Genomic DNA, 25529 nt, shown 5'->3' with positions numbered 1-25529 from the left:
CCTCTCACACAACACAAGGTTTTTTAGATTCATCCATGTTGCTGCATGTATTGGTAGTTCATTTAATTTCCAGGTAATATTCCACTGCATAGTTATAAAAATTATTTATTCACTCACATATAGATGGACATCTTAGCTCTGATATTTGGTTATTATAAATAAAACTGTTATGAACCTCTGTGTACACGTCTTTATGTGGACATATGTTTTTATTTCTCTTACGTAAATGCCTAGGAACAGACTTGTTGAGTCATACAAATGCAAGTTTGACTTTATAAACTACTGTCAAATTGTTGACCAAAGCAACTCTATCATTTCTACATTCCTACCAGCAAAGTATGAGAGCTCAAATTGTTCCACATGCTTGGCAACACTTGGTATTGTCAGTCTTTTTAATTTTAGCCACTGCTGAAAAGAAAAAGTGGAAACCAATGTTCTAAGAATATTAATCACAGAGGCATCTCAGTATGTATCTGCATACCACTCGTGAAGCCAGCCAGCAAGTCCAATGAGAAACACTCAAATTCTACCCCAAACCTCCACGAATAAATGGGAGAGGTTATTTCTCTCCTAACACAATTATAGCTAAACAGCTCAAGAAAGATCTTATTTCCCCTGCTCCAGCACCGTTTTGAATTCCCCTGTAGGATATACAACCCACTCTGAAAAGAATAAGTCTCATAATCACAGGCCTCTCCCTCTCAGATTATAAATTCTGCCAAATACTGGTGGAAAAAAATTCACACAAAGAAACATCAGCAAAGGCACTGGATATATAAAACACCCATGCTTACATGCATATGTTGGAAAAATTTTAAACCTTTGATATTCTTCTCTTTCAAAAAAGAAAATAACACTTTATGCAGTTTGAAAAGTACTTAAAAATTATTTGCAGACATTTCCCTAATTTGGACTAATTTTGCTTATTCAAAATGGAGAACTGGTTTTCATCAAGCAAACCACAGGAGTTGAAGGACTCGGACCCCCAGAAAGCATAGGAGGTTCACATTCAGAGCAGGACAGAACAGCTCTCATTCCAAGGCTGTGCCTTCACTTCACAGCCTCCTATGCGAGTTGAGCTACCAAGATTAAACAGGACTGAAGAGGAGGCAAGGAGGAACTCAGAATCCATCTTTCAAAGAAGCCGCCCTTTCCTCTTCCTGGAATGCCCCCCTACACCCACACCATCTCTTTTCAGAACCAGTGAGGCCCTACTTTATTTGCAGCTCTGGGCTCTCCCAACCAGGTCAAATCCTCATCACACAGGCTCTCGCATCACATTTTTCCTCTAAACTTTTCACAGTTAATAATTATGTTTATTTTAGCAAGTAAAATATTAATGTCTATTGCTCTTTCCCCACCAAACAAGGTAAGCTTCGTGAGTTTTTCTCCTAACTGACCCCCCAGCACCGAGAGTACTTACCACATAAAAAAAATACTTAATAAATATTTGCACAATTAATTAATTACTTGTTAATGAAAACAATACTTTATCAGAGATGTGACTGATAGGCCTCTATGCTCAGCATGAGTTAGAAAATACAGGTGGCTGCTTTTCTCAATTATAAGAAAAATCAAACTCCAAAAAGCCCGTGGGCGTCAAAGTTGTCTGGCCTTCTCCTGCCCCAGTTTCCATTAAACCAGCTGCTTAAAAGTCAGATCTGCTTTATCAACCTATCCTCTCAAAATTTAAATCCATGAAAAGGATGAAGACTTTCAGAACTCAAGACTCTGCTCCACTGGGATGCAACAGAAAAGCAGTTTTCATAGTCACAGACCTTAAACCTGAAGTTCTTGCTAATTTGTGAAGGAAATGCAGTTACCCAGTAAGTCCCCGGTCATTATCTCCTAGGGCAGGGGAGATGGTCATGCTCTTTCACTGGGAGAGGCAATTAGAGGCCCCACGTCACTCCTGCAGACTTCATGATCAGAGAGAGGCTGACACTAGCACGTGCCTAAAAGGCAAACAAAACCGTCCTCTTTTCCATCCACCTTTTCTGCAACTACCAGTCTTCAAGAAATCTCAATGAAACACTGAAAGAATGGAGGTTAATAAAATTAGAACCATTATGTGTCCCATGTTCAGCTCAGCTCAAATACAAAACAAAACTTCTTTTAATGCATTCTATTCATTATTGGTACAGCAAAAGCTCCAGAACTGAAATTTAAAGATGTGAAAATACTTTTAATACCTGAACCTCATTAGCAAAATACTAGGAAGGTATTAGGAAAGGCCACTTCTTTAGATATTAATTGAGCCCCTATTATATGGCAAGCATTCCCCAGCACACTAAAGGAATGCAAATGTCTTCCAACATTAACCTAATCGCTATCTGGGATCAAAGAGAGACCAATATTTCAAGGTCAATTCTTATTTAACCATTAAAAAGGCATTCTTACCAAAGGGCTAAGTTTCCATTTTAAACTAAGATACGGTCCTATTATTATCTTTACATATTCTTTCTGGAAAAAAGCTATATCTCCACTTGGAAATAAATTCTGATAAACAAATGATCAGAGGCTGAATTTAAAAAAAAAAAAAAAAGCGAAAAATGGGTTCAAAATTAAAGCCACAACTGAAGAAAATTGGAAAAAAAAAAAAAAAAGATGAATTAAAGTAAGCCTAATTCTTCCATTGCCCAGTTACAAGAAATATCAGAAATATTACAAACGCTCCAGGTGCTCAGGTTAGCATCACCCATAGCTCCATGGAAAGCATCCAAATTTGATCTCAAAAAACTTGGTATGAATCCACAGAACTCCTACAAGCACAAATAGAAAAAGAAAAAAAAAAAAATCCCACAAATTCTAAGCTCAACAGAACAGATGCCTCTTCCTGACAAGGAACAGCTGTCGGGCAACGCTGTGATTTATGAGCTGAGTCTACTTTCTCACACTCCATACGGTGTCGATATTTATCTTGAGACCAAGTATCACTGATTATTGGCAACTGTTAAGAAAAAGAAAAGTCAGTGAAACTCAGGCTGCTGGTAGTAACAATTATCCAAATTCCAGGTAGTGTTCTAAAACAAAACTCTCAGAGCACAGCCCAATTTCTGTCAAGCCCCTAGTGAAGGAAAAGAACGGACAAACAGGTGTGTCTCCCAGACCCTCTGCAGACGCTCTTAATGAAATGGAAAACACTAAAAGTGCACTTTATTACCTTTCCATACTAGGCAACATCAAAAGCCAAGGGGCCATGAGGAAATAAGGATCAAAGAAGACAACAGAGGGGAAACAGGAAAGGAATGGAAGGCCAGATGTGTCCAAACCTTGGGCTACAACCTTCCTGGATACCTTAGAATTAACTGCTTTAAAATAGAAGTTGTTTTAATAATATTCATGTCTGATTTTCATTACCTGACAGGCAGATGTAAGTTAAATATTCGCCTTGACCTCCAGTTGCCAAGAAAGGAATCTTTTTCTTTGTCCTCCTCTTGACTTGGACAGCTCCCAGCATCCTTTCATCAAGAGGTGCAAAAATTTCCTTGCTGATGGCAGACTTGGCACTCATTGTTGGCCAAGTGAGCAGAGCACGTGGTGGGTTTTCTAGAGAAGGAAAAGAAAAGGCAAGTTGGAATTGGCAGTATTATAAGGGCTCGTATAAGAATGAGCAGCTGATATGATCCAGCTATCCCACTCCTGGGCGAATATCCAGAAAAGACAAAACCTCTATTTCGAAAAGATACATGCACCCCAATGTTCATAACAATACTAGTTACAATAGCCAAGACATGGAAGCAATGTAAATGTCCATCCACAGATGAACGGATAAAGCAGCTGTGATATACACACAGAAGGGACTAATACTCAGCCATAAAAAATGAATGAAATAATGCCATTTGCAGCAATATGGATGGACCTAGAGATTATCATACTATGTGAAGTAAGTCAGAGAAGGACAAATGTCATATGATATCACTTATGTGTGGAATCTAAAAAAATGATACAAATGAACGTATTTATAAAACAGAAACAGACTCACAGACATAGAAAACAAACTTATGGTTTCCAAAGGGGTAGGGGTAGGGAGGGATAAATGGGGAATTTGGGATTAAGAGAATCACAGTACTATATATAAAATAGATAAACAACAAGGACCTACTCTATAGCACAGGGAACTATATTCCATATCTCATAATAATCTATAATGGAAAAGAATTTAAAAATATATGTGTGTGTGCGTGTAACTGGATCACTTTGCTGTACACCTAAAACATTGAAAATCAACTACAATAAAAGAATGAGCAGCAAGTTGATTCGCAGATGAAGTAATTTTCAATTTGTGGTTTAACCTCTCACATGCTTGAAATGCATTACAGAATCATTAAAAGCAAGGCCTTCACATTTGCAATAACTGTGAGAAAATTCAAACAAAAAAGGAATACAGATTTATTTGCTGAAAATGACAAACGAAATGTGAGATGAGCAGCACAAAATGGGATCTAGAAAGTGTATCAGTCTCTACCCCAACTGCACCTGACTCTAATTGGCAAGTGGTACCCACCCCATTCCCATTCTGTAAGGACCATGACTTCACACTTCCAGCTTCGAAATCTTTCCACTCTAAAAATCTTTAAAGTCAAGAGGTTATTTATGCAACTTCAAAATCTCTTTTAACTCTAATGTAAATCCATTTCCCTAATTCCATTCATAGCGGAAATAATTATATCATCTTCTACATGGTAACTATATATGCAACAGAAGACCATTAATTTAATCACCCTTCAGCTGCTTTGGATCAGGCTAAGTAATTAGACCTTATTTATTAGCCTCTTTCAATGGGTCCTATTTTCCAGTGCTCCTCTGCTTCTCGTTGCCACACTCTGGACCCTTGCCAAAGTTTCCACTGTTCCCTTCAGCCAAGGTGGACACAGGATTCTAAAAAAAATGCCTGACTAATGCCAAGTATTTTGGAAATGTTACCCAGCAGTTCCCACATGTTACGCTCCTGTGGTTACCTGGCAGCGTGCGCCCAATGACTAAGGAAATGAAGAAGCATGTTGCTGACTCACAAAGAGTACCCCCCCACCCTTCAAACTTACATATACACGGCCCCCATGTTATATTTAGCTTTCCAAAGTTCTACTTCCCTAAAGGGCTTGATTCTGCTTATTTGTGTCTATTATATTCAAGGTCAATCTGAATTTTAACCCTATATCATCCAGAAATTCACCTGCAACTTGAAGAAACGAGTGTTTTCTATTCCATCATCCTAGTCACAGTCTATGTCTTAAGCAGTAACTAACATTTGTTCAAGCAAATAACAAATCAGAACTAAAGGTGCAGAGAAGGCCAATGGGTTGGTCATGCAGGTTGTACAGAGTATTCAGAGATCCTGCAGAGGGATCAATAGCACAGCTATATATGGTAATGGCAACTCAACAAGCTGATCAACCTGCTGTAAAATTGATCCTATTACGTGCCACCTCAATGCTCAGTATTAGAGATACAAGAAATAACTAAGATATGCTCCCTGTTCTCCAGGAGTTGACTACTGACTACATCAAAGGTTTCCCTTAAGTCCAGATGATTTATGATGGAAGACCATGGAACATCCTTCCCAATGCAAGATTCACAAATGCTACCCACACATCTGTCCACCCGTAACTGGTCCACAGCTGTGACCTCATGGTAGGATAGAGATATATTAAAAAAGAACATTCCCTGGGTTAAAGCAATATCTCCTGGTTTCAATGCTGTAGTAGGTTCTCTTAGAAGCAGCAAGAATAAAGAACAAACAGTGCTGGTGTTCATTATCTACCTATACCTCTGTCTACATATTATAGATCTACGCCCAGATCTACGTGCTCAGATCATGCCATTTTATCACTGCCACCCGGTTCTTCATACTAGCTGAGTACAAAATGATGACTTTGTAGTTTCTCAGTGTGCTGACCTCTAACTGAGAGCCTGCAATTTCTAAAAGTTACCAAACAGAATTTCCCCCACTGTGATTTACCCCACGACTTTACTATGCAGGGTGTTCTAACTTACAGGGACATAGAGAAACTAGTTCTTTTCTAGCTTCGAGGACTCTCACCTCACAGCATTTGGACATGTGTGAAAAAGTCAGTTGGTAGCACAGTGGCTTCAAGCATCCTATGAACAATGTAGCAAGAAAGTCATCTTCCCAAACTCATCAGGCATTCTCTGACCAGCACCTTCCCAACTGTGGCAAGGCTTTTGCTTTTCCGACTCGAGTCACATTTTTCAAAAATTGTGGTTAAAAGAATAGAAAGTTATCATTGTATTATGAAAAATCTGTCAGAGAAAAAAATAGGAACATGCAGTGTTTCCAAATTCTTAGGAAATCCTGCTCTTCTTTTGAAAAACTGGTAAGAAATGGAAATGACCTTTTGTTGTTTTGTTGTATGGATATTCAGCAGCCAAGAACAAATGGGGGAAAAAAAAGAGGAAAAATAAAACCAGTAACTTCATTGACCACAAGTTTTGGAATCAAACAAACTTGGGTTCAAATCTTATTTTCAAAACTGAAGACCTATATGTGGGTGAATCTCTTAAAATTCCAGACCCTCAGTTTACTCACTGCAACGTGGAAAGAGCTTCACTTAATTCATGGAAGGGCTGAAAAAATTAGATGAAACGATGCATGCAAATCACTTATTCCAGTGCCTGAATCACAATGAATGCTTAAAATGGAATTTTTTTTTTATTAACTCTCCCACTAAGATATGAAAAATAAAAGACCCTCTGAACTTGCAGAAACTGAGTAAATGTAGCCATCCATATCAGAAAAAAGAAACTGGATTTTATTTACCGAAGATTCACTTTTCTCATTCACGGGTATGAAACCCTCTAAATATGGATAAATGGTCTAATATATGGAGGGCTCTATATAAAGTGTTATCAGGATGAGCTATTTATAGGCTTCGCCCTCAGGAAACTCACTAGCAGGAGACTATCAGGCTCTTTTTTTATGAGAAATTGTCTAAAGTTTTTGTCCAGGACAAGGATACTAACAAGCCTGGGAGCACATGTGTATGTTTTTGATGCCACCCTGGAAACTGGACTGGATTAGCAGATCAGAAGAGAAAGAATCAGAAAGTTAAAGGGGTATTAATGTAGCTTCATGGAAATAACCTATGAGCGTCTCCCAAACCTGACTGCACATCTGAACTCAGCAAGAAGAGCTTTTCAAAAATGCAGACTCCTGGGCCCCTCCTTCACCCTCCACCAAATCAAAATCTTGGGACTTGTAGTTTAAACAACTCTAACTGGTTCTCCTGCAGCCATCCTGACACCTAAGTCAAAAGCTGAGAGTCTAAGGAGGAACTTTGGGGATGGAAAGGAGTATATTCTCAGGAGAGAATATAGGAAGAGAATGTACAGGACTTTTCTTCTCCATTGAAGCAAGCAGATTTCTCAGGTCTTACATCTTCCTGCTGGTAAATCAATGCCCAGCCCACGACTGGACCCCTTTGTAAGGAAAATAAGATGAATATACAGCAATGATGCACTGCTGACCAGAGTTACCTGAACCTACATCACCCTGAAGGGGAGCAGGACATGCCACCCCAAAATATGCTGCTTTAGTATACTGATTGTCTTGAGCCAAGGGCTGAAAAACAGCAAATGTGGGGAGAGGCTTTCTCTGAATTCCTTTTATCTGTTTAAAGACAGATCCTCCAAAAGGAACTCAGCTGTTACAAATCTCTCTAGGAGTTTCACCCACCAGGGAAGACTGACTCTTGTCATAGAAGAGGAGATGAGACATCAACACCACTCTCAGACACACCTTGTCACAAACTGTCACACCTTCCATCTAGTCTTGTAAGGGCCCATTCATCTTTCCTAAAAATCATTTTCTCTTCCATAAGAGGTCTACGCCCTCTCTCCCTTCCCTACTAAAATGGTATTTAATCCTGAATTCTAAGCCACCTTGGAAATTATTCATTTCCCCCAGGGTATCTCCCATGTATACACAAAGTATACATGTTAATAAACTTCTGATTGGTTCTCTCTTGTTAATCTATGTCTTATTACAGGGGTCTCAGCTAAGAACTCAGAAGATTAAAAATTGTTTTTTCTCCCCTACAGCCCATGGAAGTTTTCTCTCCTCCTGGTCCACAGCTTCTGTATAAGCTATAATTACAAAGCTATCCCATCCAAGAAACCAACCTACAGTATGATTTGCAAGTCAAAGCAGTTGGCTGCCTTAAGTGGTAGTTGTAGAAACTAATCACAATTAGCTTTCCCCTCCCTCAAGCCTTTTCATCTATCTTCTTCTCCCCTTAAGCCATTTAACCCCAAACCACTTTTGTTAGCACCTGGTTACAGTAGTGAGATGGTCCACCCACTACCAGTAATCAGGAAATCCTTTCCAGGAGGAGCTATAAACTCCAAGGACCTCACAGACGAGGCAGATGAAGTACATGTTAAGGGGCAGAGAGGTAAGATGTTTTTGCATTCCAACACTAACGTTTTCCATTTCTGGTACTTGAACTGACATGTGTCCTCTGTGGTCAGGAGACAAGAAGGAGTGGTAGGGACTCATTAAAATTGAGGATGCCCTGTGGCAGTGCACTCATTATCCTGCAGGTGGGTCGAAGGCAGTGCAGCCCGCAGGCCTTACATATTTCTCACCTGAGAGGTAAGAGCCGCCTCTGGTGAAACAGAGGCACCATCTAGTTCGCTTAATATTATTAGATAACTGATTCCTCTAACCTCATTCACTTGCCACGCTTCACATGCAATCTTCTGATCATGGTACGGCACTGGCTATGCCAACACAAGTAATCTGGACTGTATGACAGTTATATTCCCATTGCCAACGAGTCACCAGAAGGCCTGATTTTAGACCTCACCCTCTGAAACTAGTTACTGTGACTCAACCCTGAGGTAGATGCACTCAAAACCAGCTGATATCAAGTTTCAGCATTCTCCAAGTTAACAGCAAGCAGGATATCATCCCCGAAGACTTTTGGGGAGAAGCTAGTCTCTGCTAGTGCACAGGAACTCTAGTGAGGTGACCGCAAGTAACTTAGAAATAAGAGAAATAAGGTTATTCTCTAAGATAGGACTTCTCTACCTTGCCACTTTGTTTTTGAAATTCTACAAATGCAACTCCACTCCCGCCTTTAATCGGATGACATTAATCATGCACCCAGCTCCCACTGCCTTCCTGGTTTTAAATCCATGTGTCTAGCTGCCGACTGAGCATTTCCACTAAGGGTTAATTTAGACTCAGTCTTGTCTCTCAAACCCTCCAAGCCCCCGTAACAACTAACCAATCACCAAGTTCTATAGATCCAATTTAATATTTCTGGGCTCCACCAGATCCTCTTCATCCTCACATCCTCTACCTTGGTTTGGATCCCCATCATCCCTGGTTTGAATGACTTGGATGCCTCCTAAAAGGGCTCTAGTACCACTCCCATCTTGCTACAATTGTCCCTCTACACTGTCCAATGTAATACTCTAAGCGATAAATACAAGTCAAGTTAAACGTACTGAACTGTTTCTTCTCCATGCCTCAGGTCCGGACAGAGAAACACAATTACCTTGACAAGGAATGGGGTGGGGGCAGAGGAGAGGGCAGGGAAAATGTTATAAATATTGAAACCAAAGTAGAGAAATATTAAATTGTTTCCCTTAAACTCCACAGTATATAAGTACTAAATGTTACAAGTCAGAGGTTATTACACAATCATTAAACTTAGAGATAATCTAAAAATGTCCATTGTCCAAAATCCAAAAACTTCACCTAGTAGCCAGAGACTATGCAACTTGTTATGCAGTAAAATTCCATTTTATTTTTTCTGGTTTTATAAATTAAGACCAATGAGATAATTTGAGGTCACTTTAGCTACTTTGTAAAAGTTTACTCAGGTAAGGGTTACTGATTATTCTAAACATGCAAAATTTCTACTTAGACAACCTTACTCTTGGATAAAATAGTTCTCAAGATGAAAACTTGAGTCTTTCCGTAGCATGTAAGCATGGAGATTAATTAAATAAATTAGACAAAAGTTTCAATCTCCCGGCCAATTTTTCCATGTAATTCAACTTCTCTCAACTAAAAGTTCTTATAGATAGATTCTAAAAGGGGAGTCAGATATGCCACTAGACAGATAACTTTAATCTGGTGATACCATTCGAAGTTGAAAATTGCAGTCACTACAAGTTCACCATTCTTTTTGGTAGAAACAACAAGGGCTAAGGAATGGGCTTGCCAATGGTATAAAACCAGATGGGGGTGGCGGACCAAGAACCCATACTTAAGACTTCACAGGATTTACAAAGATTGAGACTAAATCAATGTCATACATAAAATCTGCTAAAAATATCTTAGAAAGAGACAGAAACTTACAAACAGGAAAAATAAAAATTTTAAGTACATGAATAAAAGCTAAAAATATTCTCTATTCAGCTAGAAAAATATTTGTAGACCAAAAAAATCTTAAAGGGTGAATTCCAAAGACTGTGTACATGGACATCAACTGGGGTGCCCAGGTCCTGTTCACACAGATTCAGGGGACCTGGGGGGGCAGGGCCTGGGACTTGCTGTCTTGATGATATATTTGATTTATTCTACTGTACAACCAGGTGCAGAACCATTGTCTTTGGTTTTTGTTTTGTTTTTGTTCTTTTTTTGACTCTATTTAATGAAATATTTATAAAATAAAGACTCCATAAACATTTTTTCAGAGTACATGGCAGATGCTCTGTAAAGCTCTAGTAATGAGTCACTGAGGTTTGCACAGCACATCATGATTTACAAAACACCTCCACGCAATCCCAAGTATACAATCAAGACAGCTGCTAAATGCATCTTCCAAAGTTTGCTCTTTTTGTAAATTAGAATCTTTAGGTATGTGCGTTTCTGAATGGTACACTATGCCATTTTTAACCCATCCTTATCGGTCTCGGGATTATGAAGAAGTTATAATTCCTCTCTTATAGAGATTAGTATTTGAACTGAAACCTTTTGAACAGAAACTCCACTACTAGAAGAAAAGGAAACACTGTGTGTATTATACATGATACATGCTTACTTCAGATCCATTAAAAAAAATTTTTGATGTGGACCATTTTTAAAGTCTTTATTGAATTTGTGACAATATTGCTTCTGTTTTATGTTTTGGTTTTTTGGCCTCGAGGCATGTGGGATCTTAACTCCCTGACCAGGGATCAAACCCACACCCCCTGCATTGGAAGATGAAGTCCTTAACCACTGGACCACCAAGGAAGTCCCACGATCCATTTGCAAGACCAAAATATTATAAACAGCCTAAATATCCATCAATAGCCAATCTTCATTGGTAAAATGCAGTATAGCCCTTCCACCCAATGGAATATCACACAACCTTTCAAAATCATGACATAGATCCATAGATACTGACTTGAAAAAAATGACTGACATAATACAGAGTGAAAACAAGGAAGTTAAACGAAAAACAGAAAATGAGCTCATGAGTGTAAACCTGTATGTAATGATATGCATAAAGAGATTTCTAGAAAAAAAGTCTGCCAAAATGTTAATATGATTATCTCTGGATTTTGAACCAAAGAAAAACACATCCAAGATTCTACAGGGCAGTATTTTTATTCCACTATAACCTGACTAGAGTATTCCTTAAAAAAAATATTTTTTGAGGTACACTCTCCCTCCTCAAACTGGAAGATATAGCAAAATGTATTTTATTGAGATCCAGTTATCAGTCTGCCCTACTCTCTTTTCAACTCCAGTACAGGCATAGTGCTGGGAATCTCAAAGGTGAAAGTGGATAAATTTCCACCTTCAAACAGTTGTGAGAAAGGAGAGCAGATGCTGTGAATGATTACAACAAGGCCTGGAAGTGATTTTGGTGAGAAGAAAATGTCACCTTTCCTCTGAGCAAATGCAGCTCCATGCTGGGACCCACAACCTGGTGATTGGAATGCCAGCCAGACATCAGCTTGCACCTGCTCCCTCGGACACAACCACTGGAGTACAAAAACAGCACAACTGCATGCAGCAACCCTGGTCATGATGCTTAGCTCTCCAAGGATGGAAAAGAAGAAGCTCTTTTCTACCATCAGGCTACCAAAGACCATGAGACCTGGCTGGCTTTCTCTTCCGTGTATATACTAACCGTCCTCTTGTAGGAGACATTATGTTCACAGGATCCTCCAAGCCAGTGACTCACATCTGCTTCAATTATAAATCTAGACTATTGTCATCTCCTCTTTCCTTGTTTATATATTCAGTAAGCACATTCTTCTTGTAGGCTTGATATCCAAAGAACAAATCAGACCTGTGTTTACACAAGTTTATTTACGTGGTGGGTGGACTTTCTAGCCGGCTTGTCAATCACTTCCTAACTTTAACAGATGATATGACAAAGCTAAAAAATAACATTACCACAACAAAAAAGGTTACCAGGAATGTGCCATTTGGAGGATGTGTTGAGGGATTTATTCTGTAATAGACCCTCCACATTCACAAGTTGAAACTTCGGAGACCAGCTACATTGTTTCTACAGTACCCATATACCAATTCTACAGTGATGGAGAGAAATAAAGTACCAAAGGGAAGAGCAGGCTGGGGTGTGTTCATTGGATTATGACAGGATTATTGATCCAAAGTGTGAGGCAGGCCTTAAAAATGAATTTAAGCATGTCAAAGAAATGATAGAGGATTATAAGAGAAAATGAACCAAAAGGAGCTCCAACTGTTGGCATTTCCCAATTTTCAAGTACTCATGTCGTGATGCCCTAAAGCTATCTGGCAAACTAACAAAACAATATGTTGGCCTGTTTACAGACAACACTCATAATAGACAAATCTATTCCAACCAAATACGGACAAAGCCACACGAGGATTGACAACATGAAGATAAACATTTTAATTGTGTGCCACGTTCTGCACTGCTTGCTGAATTAGTATGCTTCTTTTACTTATACTGAAGATAAAAGAGCAGGGGAAACACTGAACCCACACATGAAAGGAAGTGGAAGACTGTGGTTCAGGTGTTTTCTCTTTCAGAGGAGGGGTTTGATTTATACATACATTTTGGATTAAAAAATAAAACTCAAACATATCAACCATAAAAACAATGAAACAAATCAATGAACAAATCCTCCAGCAAGCATAAAATGAGCCTTTCATATCAGATATTTGTTAACTCAAATCTTAGGTAAATGTAAATTCTCTTGATTCAGCTATTTCTATTTTAGAACAGACCTGGAATATAAACACTAAAAAGGTATTAAACCTTTAAAAAGACCCTCCATTTTTTAAGTATATGAAACCTACAAAAACCGAAAATGTAGTTGAAACAAGTTTACATATTTTCTGAAAAATCTAAAAATCAGAGCAAAACCTCTCAAAATATTCTCTAAATCATCAATTCTGAAAGTATTTCCTACTTGAATCCCTTATTTGGAGAAAATCATCACTTTATAAGTTCTTGAGAGAGTTTCAATTCGTTTTCTGTAATTGACATTTTTATCAGTGTTATACTCTGACATAAAGTCCTTCACAGCAATGAGGGGCGCAGAAGAAATGTAACACATCCAGAGGCCCTGTTACACGTATTTACATTGTCAACTTAAAAGATTAGGGACTCTGTCCTTCAATGGCTCAATTTCACAAATGAGATTTTCAATAAGGTCATTAAACTCTTCTCATACGGATAGAGCCAAGGATTGTCACTTCAACTTTAATCAGTCCTCCCAATCGTCAAGTTCATGATTTTGTGCCTGTGCAATGTAACCTGAACGGTGCTGAAAAGATTCCCTCCCAGCCTCCAAAAGCTTTCCCCATCAGCACCTCAAATTCTGACAGAAGATGCATACACTTAAACATGGGACTTTGCTATCTGAAAGTCCTCATTAATGCATTCATATGTGGGAGAGGGGAGGGCGAGATTCCATTTTATTGATGAGGAAACTAAAGCTCAGAGTAGTTAAGTAAGTTGCTCTAGATCATGCAGCTTTTCAAGGGCAGAGCTAGGATTTGAACTTAGGAAGCGTGATCCTAGGAGTCTTTGCTCTCCCTATCTCCTATTGAAGAAATGAAAAAGGTAAGAAGAGATGAGACAGAAACACATTCCAGGTAACTCAAGACAAGTTCATCTGCTTCACAGTTTTGCCTGATCAGCCTTGCTTTGGGGTGGACAAGATACCGTTATCATCCCCGCCCAGCTACTACAAAGATAACGAATCAGGCTGGAGCTTGAAGTCATTCTTTCTGGATATCTGCTCATCTTGGGTGTACAGGGCATGCTGTGAAACTGGCAAAGAGGATCACGTAATCTAATTAGAATAGAGCTTGTTTTGATTCCACAAATGAAAACTGGGGAGTTCAGAATACATTAGCAGAGAGTCTTTGATAAATCTCTATCTCCACAAACAGAACAATGCCCACCAAAACCTCAACACAGCTGTTCACCACCCTCCTTTGGAGACCAGCCGTTTACAACAGGAGTCAACTCCTGGGAGGATCTTGGATGGCTGCCACCAGGCAGTTTTATGAACCTTGTAGGCTATTTTCCAAACCGGAAAAGGCTTAAAAATGAAAGGTACATATTTCAAAGGTTTCTGCTGGTTCTCAGGGGAAACTCCTCTTCCCACTTCCTTTGCTGTATTACCCCCCTCTGGTATTTCAAAAGCACAACTTGGACCCTCCTTGTTATCTCCTACTCCATACTCTTTCTGTGTCTTCTATCTTCCACTGCCAGTGCTTCAAGCAACCTTAGCTGCTTCCCAAACAGCAATGCCCCTGGCTTCATACATTTGAAATGCCTGGCAAGAGGAATTCTATCCACTTGACTTTACTGAGTAGGATCTCAGCAAGACCTTCCAAGCTAACCAACAACCATTGCTTGACAACTCTTGGGGCCCTACCCACCCGCAGTTTATACTTCAGTTGAAAGACGTGGGCAAGTTAGTGTGTTGGCATTCTTAAGCTTACACATTTAACAGCTGGAAGTGATTTAGTGATTGTCTAGCTCATCCAACTCTCTTCCTTAAATCATAAGAAAACTGAAGTCCAGAAGGTTATTTTCCAAATCATACAATTGAAGAGTAGCAAGGCCAAGATGAGGGCTAGCCACTGTTCTCCACTTTACTGAGATGTTCTCTACATAACTGTGAAGTTATAATAGCAATCCCAAGTTTGTGGAAGGTGAGCATAGGTGGCATGTCAGAAGGGGGCGGAGAAGAGAGAAAACATCATTTACTGCAGTGGCAACTCGTCTCAGATTCATCCTTTTTCTCATGAATTGGCGTGAAATTAAGTACTGGACTAGAATATCCCTAGCCCATAGATTTCTAAACCTTAACTTCTGGCTATCATCTTATATTTCCTTGAATTTTCACAGTTTATATTTTCTCATTTGGCTGTCCAGGCCAAAAGCAATGATGGCCTGCCCAAATCGAACAGCTTGAGACAGTCCAAGAAGCACAGAATTGTTTTGGTCCAGTCCCAAGCCGCAAGACTCTGTGCCGACCCCAACTAACAGGAGCCCCTCCTACCACCTCAGTCCTCTGAGCCACTGGAAGGAGAACATGCCCTGGGCAAAGGCATGAGTCCATCACCAGTCTGTGAACTAATGCTTCCGATTAGGAGGTCTTCTGAAAGCACATGCTAACCACACCAAGAGTCTGGATCAGCTGTTGTAAGGGTTTCTCAGTACCTATTCCAGGCCCTGGGAAACAACAGGGGTGGAAAATAGGAATCTGTCAAGCCCAGTTCTTATCTTTGGAACTTCACCCTTCAGCCTCAGTACAAAACCACCACCAGGTGCCTGCAATCTGTAATCAGTGCTCTATTAAAATGCTCTCAGAAATGCCGGAATTATCCTGATTTCCACACACAGCTGCACAAGGTCCTCTTGGGTAACTGAAGAGTCTCTACAGGTTCACTTGAGATTCCCCAGAAGCAACAAACTAGAATGCCTTGGTTAGGATCCAGCATCCAATCAACAGTGAAACCTCCATGTGAGAGGGATGGGTGAGTAGGCGGGCATCCCTGTTCTATGCATTGGGGATGCCACAGAATAGCCTACAAATCCAAGTCAGACTCAAGGTCCATATGCAAATGCAGATTCTGCCCCATTCAATCAGCTCTTCTGTCATTCAATGTCAATTCCTTTCTTAATTCCTTAATCAGCATGTTCCAGAAACTAACTTACTTCTGACCTAACCAGCTGTGCAGTATTTGATAGGGAAGAAAAATCTATCAATTGAACACTAATACTAACTCAGGTTAACACTAGCACAAGTTCACAGTATCACACATTAACAAATTACACAGACATTCAAACACACGTAATCCAGCTTCAGAATCCAGGACCAGGGCACAGTGGTCACTTCCCCCCACTCAATCTTATAGATGCTGGGTGGTGACAAGAAGGCTAGATTTGTCATCAGATGATCAGGTCTGAGCTGTGTTTTTGCCTTTACTTAACAAATAATTCTGAGTAAAATTCTAGATCTCTGAGAGCTAGACTTCATTTTTAAGATGAGGTAGTGCTACCCACTTCACAAGATTGTTACGAAGGAAGAGGAAATAAGCTCCCTATGTCAGCCTGCTCCAACCTGGGGTGCCCTGGTCCTCGAAAGGCAGATAGGCATGTAAGCACGTCAGCTTATATCTGTAAAAGCATATACACATCACAGTGTATTTTACAAAGCTTTCTTCCAGTGTCATCCTATTTCATCTTCCAGTTTATGAGGGAGGTATCATCATCTCTCCCAGACAGGCAAAGAGAATGAGGCTCAGAGAAGGGACCTACCTTGACGACTCTGCTAGACTCAGCCAGAAAAGAGATGGGTTTTCTTCCTGCAATCCTGTCCTGTTTCCATTGCACCTCTCTGCCTCACCATATGGAACTGCCGGCTTACACAAGAAAATAATGGCAGAGCGCATGAAGTCTTCCCCAATGTGGACAGAGTGTTGCTACCTGAGGGAGATGCAGGGTTGTGTAGACATTAAGAAAAAAAAGGCAAGGGTGAGAAAAGAAAAGGCACACACAAGGAGCAGAGCTGGGATAAGACACAGCCTCACTCATTCAATATGCAACACTGTCCTAGACACTGAGGACACTAGGGTCACAATGGTCCTTTCCCTCATGGAGCTTACATCCTAGTGGAGAAGAACAATCAACAAGCAAGCAACTCAGTGCAGCAGTGGAGAGGAAATCCATTTAGATGGGCCCGGTGGGCTCAGCAATTAAGCAAGGGGGTGAAGAATGATGGTCACCATCATTCACCACTCACGGTCAGACGGGGAAATAACCTCACGTGGCGCTTGAGCTCTCCAAGCCTTCTAAGGGGACGTCCATCTGGCTCTGATAACTATTTCTGCTCCACACACATGGTTCTTTATTATCAGAGGTAACAAAGAAATTCCACCTCGGGACAGGACCTATCCTTCCTCACACATTTACTGAGTGATTACCGTGACTTGGGCTTTGTACAGGGATGGAGATTACAGCCCAGTTAGATCTATCCAATGGAGAGTCTAGCCGAGGAGAAGGACAATTAAAACTGGCCACCCCGGACCAAATGAGGAGACTGAAGCTGCTGTGCGGCAGCAGACGAGGCAGGTCCTTTCATCCTTCAGAGGCTGGTGATCAGGAGCTACTTACTCTGCTAAACCTATCCTTGAGGTGTCATTAAAGAATTTAATTAGGTCGACCTGCACAGATTACACAGGGAGATCCACTTTTATGGAAAGCCATGGAAGCTGTCAACTCTGAGTGACCTGACACATGTGTGCCTGGGCTTCCACTTGGGATCTGCGCCAGGGGTGTGCCCTGCAGGCTACAAGAGAGACGGACACGGCTGGACCTAAGGTGAGAGCAGAGGACTCCCCGGAGGGACACGCTCACTTCTGCACAGACCCTACACGCTTTCAGAACAGCGAGGGGAAACTCTGGATACACGTATGGGAGGAAAAATGATCAGAGAAGCTGTTACAGAGAAGTTATCTGAAATAAATATAAATTCCTCAGATGTCCATCTGGTACTAAGTCTTATGGGGGTTGAAGGGAGGAGGGAATGTGAAAGGTGAACTTTTAAAATGTTCATTCATACCTGTTCACTCAAGTGGGGGGTGAAGAGACCTGAGGTCATCAATGGGTAATTTTGCAAGAATAAATTTTCTTGACCCATGTATATTTTAAAAATATATAATTTATGCAAAACCGACTTCTGGCTTCTCCTAAAAACTGGGAAGATCCAGCCACACTAGGCCTAGAGCCTTCATCCAGCAGCCCCCTCCCCGCTGCCAACCACGGGCAACAGTGTCAAATTTATTATCCCCACCACTCTCTATTTTATTGCCCAAACTGAGGCTTAGTATCAATTGACCATCATCCAAGTTGCCCTGCTTTTCTTGTATCTGGCCTGTTGGCTAACTTATTTCTGTCTGGTTATCAAATATGAAGAACCTGATGTAGATACTAAGTTAATTAGCATGATTGGTAAAGTTGTAAGAATACATAAGGCAGAGAGACCACACTTTAAAAAAAAAATGTTACGGCCAAATGGGAGACTACAGCTGAGATCAAGAACTATTTGGGGGGAATTAAACCGAGGGTACCAAAATAAACAAAAAACAAGCCAATGTTCATATCACATTGTCATCCTAGACGTTTATAGACACTTTCTATTCTCAGCCCTCCCAACAAGCCAACTGCTCTGAGAAAGTGCCACCAAGCAGGCTCTGGAGCCACAAATACAAACCAGGTGAAACGTGGAGGGCAGGGACCCCTGCAGCCTCGCACACACAGCCAACTGGAAGACACGTTTGGTATATTTATCAAAAGCTCTGAAAGTTGGCACAACAGCAATTCTTCTCCTAAGAATTAACCTTAAGGAAATCATCAAACAAGTGGGCAAGGATGCATATTCAAGGATGTTTATCTACTTGGCTGGTTTTCTTAAAACACCAGCCTGGTTAGTAGTTTTCTTTCACTGATAATCGTAATTAATTTCAATGTAAATCGTAAAGAGTCAGTGTTCCACAGAAATTTGAAGGCCCAAACCTTCAAACCTACCCACGTTTTCATGCTTTTGACCAGGCATTTCCTCGAGTGTCTACTAGTTTGTGCTAGACTTGAGACATGCACATGAGAGGCACAGCAGGACAAGCATGGGCAGAGGATTTGGCTGGAAGAAGCCTGGAACTGCAGAGGCTCTCAATAACCGCTGCTGTCCTAAGCACCCCCAGCTTCACGCAGAGAGCTTAAACATATAAGACCTGCATTTTGTTTTCTAAAAGAACACTGATAGCTGGCCTTTCGCTCATAGCCAACGCAGCAGACTTCTTAGATGTCTGTGTTCACCTCAAAAATACCTAGAGAGCAATAAATGACACGATGCCAAACCATCATTCCCAGGACGATCACCATGTGTTTTACACCCTGTGTGAAATACTAACACTGCACATCATTACAAACTTGGTCTGTTAATTCTGTATGTATGTGCGTGTGTGCAGGCTCCTATGACACAGAAATCCCCCTGCAGCTCGGATAGTTGTACCCATTTCTCACTGGTAAGCCCCACCCAACCCAGGAAAGCTGGGAAGCTCCGAAGAGAAACAGAACAGGGTTCAGAACAGGAACTTTTACAGCTAAATTAAGACTAAATAACATGTTAAAAAAATACTCCAATGCCTTAATTAGTTTGAAGTTATTTGGTGTTGGTTGATGGCTGCAGTGTTCCTTGATACTTAGTTATTTACGAAATAACTATGCTGATTTCCTCTCTTCTAATTCTACCTCTCATTTATGGTATAGTTCTCAATGGTACGTAAATATAAAGACAGCTCACTGTACTGACTGAGATAGAAGTGCAAATGATTAAATGCAAATGCAAAAGTCAATACAGTGTGGAAAACGAAATCTTTTTTTTTCTCCCTATGCAATTAACTCAGAAATCACATGGAAATTAGCCAAGAAAGAATGCTCAGGAATAAACAAGCTTGATAACAGAATCCCAGCCCCATAGATACCTACTCTATCTATTACAGAATTAGAGTGCTCTAAACTCTTAACAGGAGTTGAAGGGGAAAAAAACCCAAAAAGATTCTGGATTGAAATGTAGCCACTGAGCTGATATGTTTATGCTATGTCACACCATTAACTACTGAAGAACGCAAAAAAGAAAAAAAACACACACACAAAAAAAACCCTCCACAACCAGACTTTAACAAGTAAAGACAGAGAAGAAAAACAGAAGGAAAGGAATAAGAAGAAAACAGAAGATTCTGTGGTGTTTCCCAAGACCCAGGTCAATCAACAGCCTAAAGACAACAACTCTAGAGTAGCTGTTTACAGACCAGGGAGCTCATTTCCTGGGAGAAGAGGAAAGGCAGCAAGTCAAAGGCTTAGCAGTCAGGGCCCCTCCAATAGATCTTACTATGTCCAAGCATCTGGCCTCACGATGCCAGCAGGAGGCTGCCCGTCACCAGATGTGGGCTCTATTCCACTAGACAGAATATTGGCTCAGCTGGTGACCAATGTACATATCTTGCAGCTAGATTAAGAAGTGGAAATTTCTTTTCCCTTTTTTAAAAATAAGCATTAAGAGAGTCTCCACCATACACAGGGTGTGTTGGGTGTACATGTAACATTCAGTCAGTGGTTGAAATGGACAACACTGGGAGTTGTGGATTCAGCTTGGATGATGAGGTCCCATGACCGCTTCTCAGTGTAGCAGCAGCTATGACTTTGGGGTGCTTCCTGTTAGGAAAGGGGTAAGTGAACATGTGGTTTTACCTATGAGGATTGGGTTACATTAGAAGAGCATATCTTTGGAACTATGTGTAGGAAGTGAGTTATGAGCCAGGCAGGCGAGGGATGTACTGAACAGGTCACAACTCAAGGTGCCTTGCTTCTCACTTTATGGTTCTCGGGGAGCTACCCAACCACCTGCTTTTATGAACCACATGGGTACACCTCCCCAGTCCGAGCTGAGTGGAACAGGAAAGGCCCTTGACCCAGGAAGAGTCGATTCGGCTACAACATGGCCTTGCTTAAAAAGAGAAGCTGGGCCAATCAGATTCCAAAAGGAAACAGCTAACGACCCGAACAGCAGTGGGAGCTGAAGCTTCAAGTGTCATGTATGATGCAGAGAGGGGCAGAAAGAAGACCAATTACATGTATACAACAAAGTTATAGAGAACACTGACTTGTAGACTGAGGAAAGGACGGTGCAGATATGTGGAGAGAAAGAGAGGGAGAGACAGACACACAGAGTAGAGAGAGAAAAGGAAAGGAAACACTCAGCTTCCTGGGTGCATCCGGTTTTCCAGTTCATAAGCAAGGTTATGAAAAACTCCTATTTTCCTGAAGTCATTGGAATGAGTTGCTCTTACACGCAAACAAAAGGACTTACTAGAAGCAATGAACACTGGCAGGCAGCTTAAAATCTAAGCACGTGTCTCACTTTATTCATGTATTAGGCCTAACACCTGCCGGATGAGTTCACACAAGCCATTGGGGGAGCACAGTCATATTACTGTGAATGTGGAATTTGTTGCTCTTGAGGGGTGTGGAGAGTAAAAGGGCAGTAAGTTCAGGGTTCTAAGTAAACAGAAAACTTTCCTTGCCTATGTTACAAGCTCAGCTCACTGAGCTTTTATCGTTCCTAAAGGCAAGGCAAATCCAGTCAAAAGACATATTAATGCAAGATGACTTCTGTATTTTCTGTAAGGGGGAAAAATCAACCAATTCAAGGTTATGATTCCCACAAATTCAAAACACACTAAATATGTCAGCTTAAAAAAAAAATGCCTAGAAGACAACTTTGGTGACAGACAAGTAGACCTCTGAGAACTGCCTTGTCTCCACTTGTCTCCACTGCACAGCCTCAAGGGCCCTACTTGTCACACACAACTTCTGACTCCAGAGCTGGCAGACCTCGCTGCCCAGCCTCCTCCCCTCCACACCCACTCCCAGCTCCCACGTGGCAGGGCGGCACCCGAGCACTTGGGGGCCTCCCCCTGGTACGGCCATTCTTCCTCCCACGGCTTCTCCCCAGGCTGGGCGAGCTGCCCCTCTTAAGTACCACATGGGCAGCCTTATCACTGTGCCTGGCACATTACAGGCAATTCTAAGTTTCTGCTTGTGGGTCTGTGTCTCCAACCAGATTCTGAGCTGCTAGAGAATCCTGGCGCCTAGCACAGGTGCCAGGCTGGTACATTACAGGGCTGAAAAGACCCATCTTAAATGCATGCCTTTAAGGTCTACGCTCCATCTTGTCCCACCATCCCCAGGCTGGCAGTTTTCCTTAAAAGGGTACTACTCAGTCCCAGAGTCATGCTAAAGAGACTGCTGTGACCAGTTGCTAACTTTTCTTTCCCTTGGCTCTACTGCTTTCATACCAAAAACAAGACCATGACCAACCTCAAGAAGGCATGTTCTATGCTCCACGTTTTCCCTAAATATATTGAACAGTTTTTTTTTTTTAAAGAAAGTCAAAGATACAATCTTACCAGCTTACATAAAACAGCTTCAAGACCATAATCCAGAGATCAGCAAACATAAAAAGCCACATAGTAAATAATTTAGATTTTGCAGGCCATAGGGTCTCAGTCACAACTCTCCAGCTCTGCTGTTACAGCATGAAAGCAACCACAGGCAACAGATAAATGACTGGGCAGCCCGTGTTCCAATAAAACTTTATTTACAAGATCAAGTGGCCAGTCCACAGCTGGAGTCTGCAGATACCTAAATCACCCGATGCAACAAACATATCACAGATACATGCATGTGCAAAACATCAATGCCACACGCCGAGGGATGTGCTGCGCAGTGTCCCAGGCCCACATCATTCTAGAGGACAATCACCCTTGGGTAACAATGAATGACAGGCAGACACGATGAGTATGATAGAGAAGCACCGACAACATCCAGCAGTAAACTTTCGAGCATCTGAACTGTTGACCATGACCTTCTTACCCAGCACGTTTCCATGATTTCTGGGACATCACGCACTCCGGTTTTCTTCCAGCCTCCCTGACCACTCTTTCACAGACGCCTTCACAAACTTCTCCAGTGTGTGTTCTTCCCTAAAATGCTGTTACTCCTCCAGGTTCTGTCCTACGCTCTCTTCTCTCCACCCTCTATAGTCTCCCCTGGTAATCTCACCCATTCCTAAAACTTTGAGTACCACCTATAGGCTGAACACAAATCCCATCTACATCTTCTTTCCAGACATCCACGATGAACTTCCACCTGGATGAACCACAGACACATCAAATTCAACAGTCCAGAATTGAATGAATCACACCTTCCCCTAAACAGTTTCTAGTCCTGTGTTTCTATCTCAGTAAACAGCAGCACCAGCCACCTAAGTCAGAAACCAGAAACACAAGCTTCCTCCTCACCTCCTCCTCCTCCATTCCCTCTGATCTACGCCCTCATCCCTCACAACGCATCCGTTGCCAAATTCTGTTCAGTTGTACATTCTAAATCTCTCCACATCTACCCACTTCTTTTGCTCTCTCTGTCCTTGCCCTCAATCAGGTTGCCATCATCTTCTGTCTCGACAACAACCTCTGAACGGATCAACTGGTATCTAGGTTTGCCTCTCTCCAACCCACTTCCCACGGTAGAGCTAGAGGTACTTTTCTCAAATGCCTGAGGCAAATAATTTACCAGCTGTCTCACAGCCCAAGCCTGCTCTTTTGTATTCTGCTTTATGGTGCTGGAACTAGACAGTCTGCAAACCCCATTTTCCAGACTCCCTTGCAGCTGGTTTCTTGTTAGTTTCTGCCGTTGGGAGCCACTGGCAGGAGATCAGAAGGCAAAGGTGGGGAGAAGGAACTCTCCCATTTTCCACCTCCTGTAAGACTTCACTGTAGCAGCTGCTCCAGTTCCCCATGCTTTTAGCACTCTATATACTAGCCATGGACCCCCCGGATGGGGGAGCACAGGCTAGAAGGTAATCCCTCCCTGGAGACCCACGCAACTCCTCAGCAGCTGGCCAGTCAGCTCTATGGTGGCCCCTCTGAGCTTCTAGGTTTAGTTAACCACACCCATTCCCTTTTGCTCCTCCCACCCTCAGGAAGGGCAGCTACTTCCTGAAGTTACTAATCTCTGTGTTGCCTCTGCTTCCACTCGTTATCCTTTCAGCCCTCCAATACCTTGTGTCTCCAGTTCCCTACGTCAGATCACCCCTATGTGAAACATCAGCCTGGCATCTAACTGGATCCTGGCTGATGGAGTACATGGCACCAGGACTAGTTCCCAGGAAATAAACCCTAAAAATGGGATTCTGGGACTGGGCTGCTTACCTCTTGGACCTTGAACAGTGATAACCTCATGCCTCCTAGTGCACTCCCTACACAGCAGCCACAGTGATTTTTGTAGAGCATCTGCCATCACCTCAATGGCTCACCGCTGCCAGCAGGAGAGTGAAACCCACTACGGCTCTCAGGGTTCCAGAGCCACTGTTTCTCTCTCTAGCTTCTCCCCTAGCCACTCCTTCCTCCTCCTCATGCTCCAGGCTCCAACCACTCTGAATTCTTTTCCATTTCAGAACCACTCTCCTCCTTCACTCCCTTCACAAAGCTGTCCCCAGCCTTGTATATGGTGCCCCTTATCCTCTCTGTTCAACCAGTTAGCTCCTATTTAGCTTACATGACACCTTCTCCAAGAAGTCCTCCCGGATCTGCATGCAGCCTAACTTCACCCAGTATAGCAGAAATGATACAGCCTGTTAATTCTGTATTTACTCTGTATTCCCACAAATCCACAAATTCTGAGACAACAGGTACTATGTCTATCTTGCTCACAGTTATAATCCCACATAGCTGGTTTTCAATAATAGTTTGTTGAATGAATGAGTAAATCCATAAATAAGAGGGTATAGGTTAATTTCTACAAGGGAGATTGGAGAATGCTTCTCAAAGAAGGTAGGGTTTTGCCCTGGGCTGCTAGACCCAATCTCTAGCACTGTAGAAAGTTTACAGAAATTATCATCCTTAGTTTCCACGGATTCCCAAAATAAAAAAAGAGATTTATTTTTCTTTTAGCATTATCTAAATTATCAAGCAGCTCTTAAAATATACGCTTCTAGGGAATAAAATCTATCTTTGGGATTTATCCATAAGCAAACCACCTGGATAAAATACCTTAGAAATATAATGACTGAACTCTCCTGGATGTTTATCGACCCATACGTTCCCCTCTTAGAAGGCCTACCCAGTTTCCAACATCTGTTCTACAGTAAAATGTGTACAAGATCCCAATAAACTTACTTTATTGCTTTCCTTTCAAAAACCTCACACACCAGATTTCAGAAACTGCTTTAAACCAAGTATGTCATAAATCTGAACATTACTTTCAGAACTCAGGAAATGGACAGAGAAATGCTTCAATGAAGTAAAGCTCTTTCTATTGATCTCTCTATATAGATTTACTATATGTATATTGGAGATGTGTTCCCCTCTCCATGAAACTCATTCTTCCTCCCACCCCAAATAGTTGAAATAATAAAGAGAAATGGCTAAGTCTTCCTAAAGTTTTTGAACTTGAAAGGTAAAAGTAAGAGACCTACATGAATTT

General features: G+C 41.5%; 1 protein-coding gene across 10 annotated transcripts in view; it reads right to left on the bottom strand.

Moving 5' to 3' along the window:
* Positions 1-25529, bottom strand: part of STXBP6 (syntaxin binding protein 6) — a 239307-nt gene that overhangs the window by 168677 nt on the left and 45101 nt on the right. For 9 of the 10 annotated variants that reach the window (XM_057723687.1, XM_057723696.1, XM_057723693.1 and 6 more), the window contains exon 2: positions 3361-3549. In XM_057723687.1, the coding sequence (XP_057579670.1) occupies positions 3361-3514 (154 nt within the window). In that variant the 5' untranslated portion in view covers positions 3515-3549. Of the gene's footprint in view, positions 1-3360; positions 3550-22919; positions 23050-25529 lie in introns of those variants that run through there. The other variant, XM_057723691.1, reaches the window with a different exon arrangement.

Source organism: Hippopotamus amphibius, chromosome 2 (assembly GCF_030028045.1).
Source record: "Hippopotamus amphibius kiboko isolate mHipAmp2 chromosome 2, mHipAmp2.hap2, whole genome shotgun sequence".
NCBI classification, from domain to species: domain Eukaryota; kingdom Metazoa; phylum Chordata; class Mammalia; order Artiodactyla; family Hippopotamidae; genus Hippopotamus; species Hippopotamus amphibius.
Note: the sequence above shows the minus strand (reverse complement) of the source record. Positions and strands in the feature narration are given on the sequence as shown.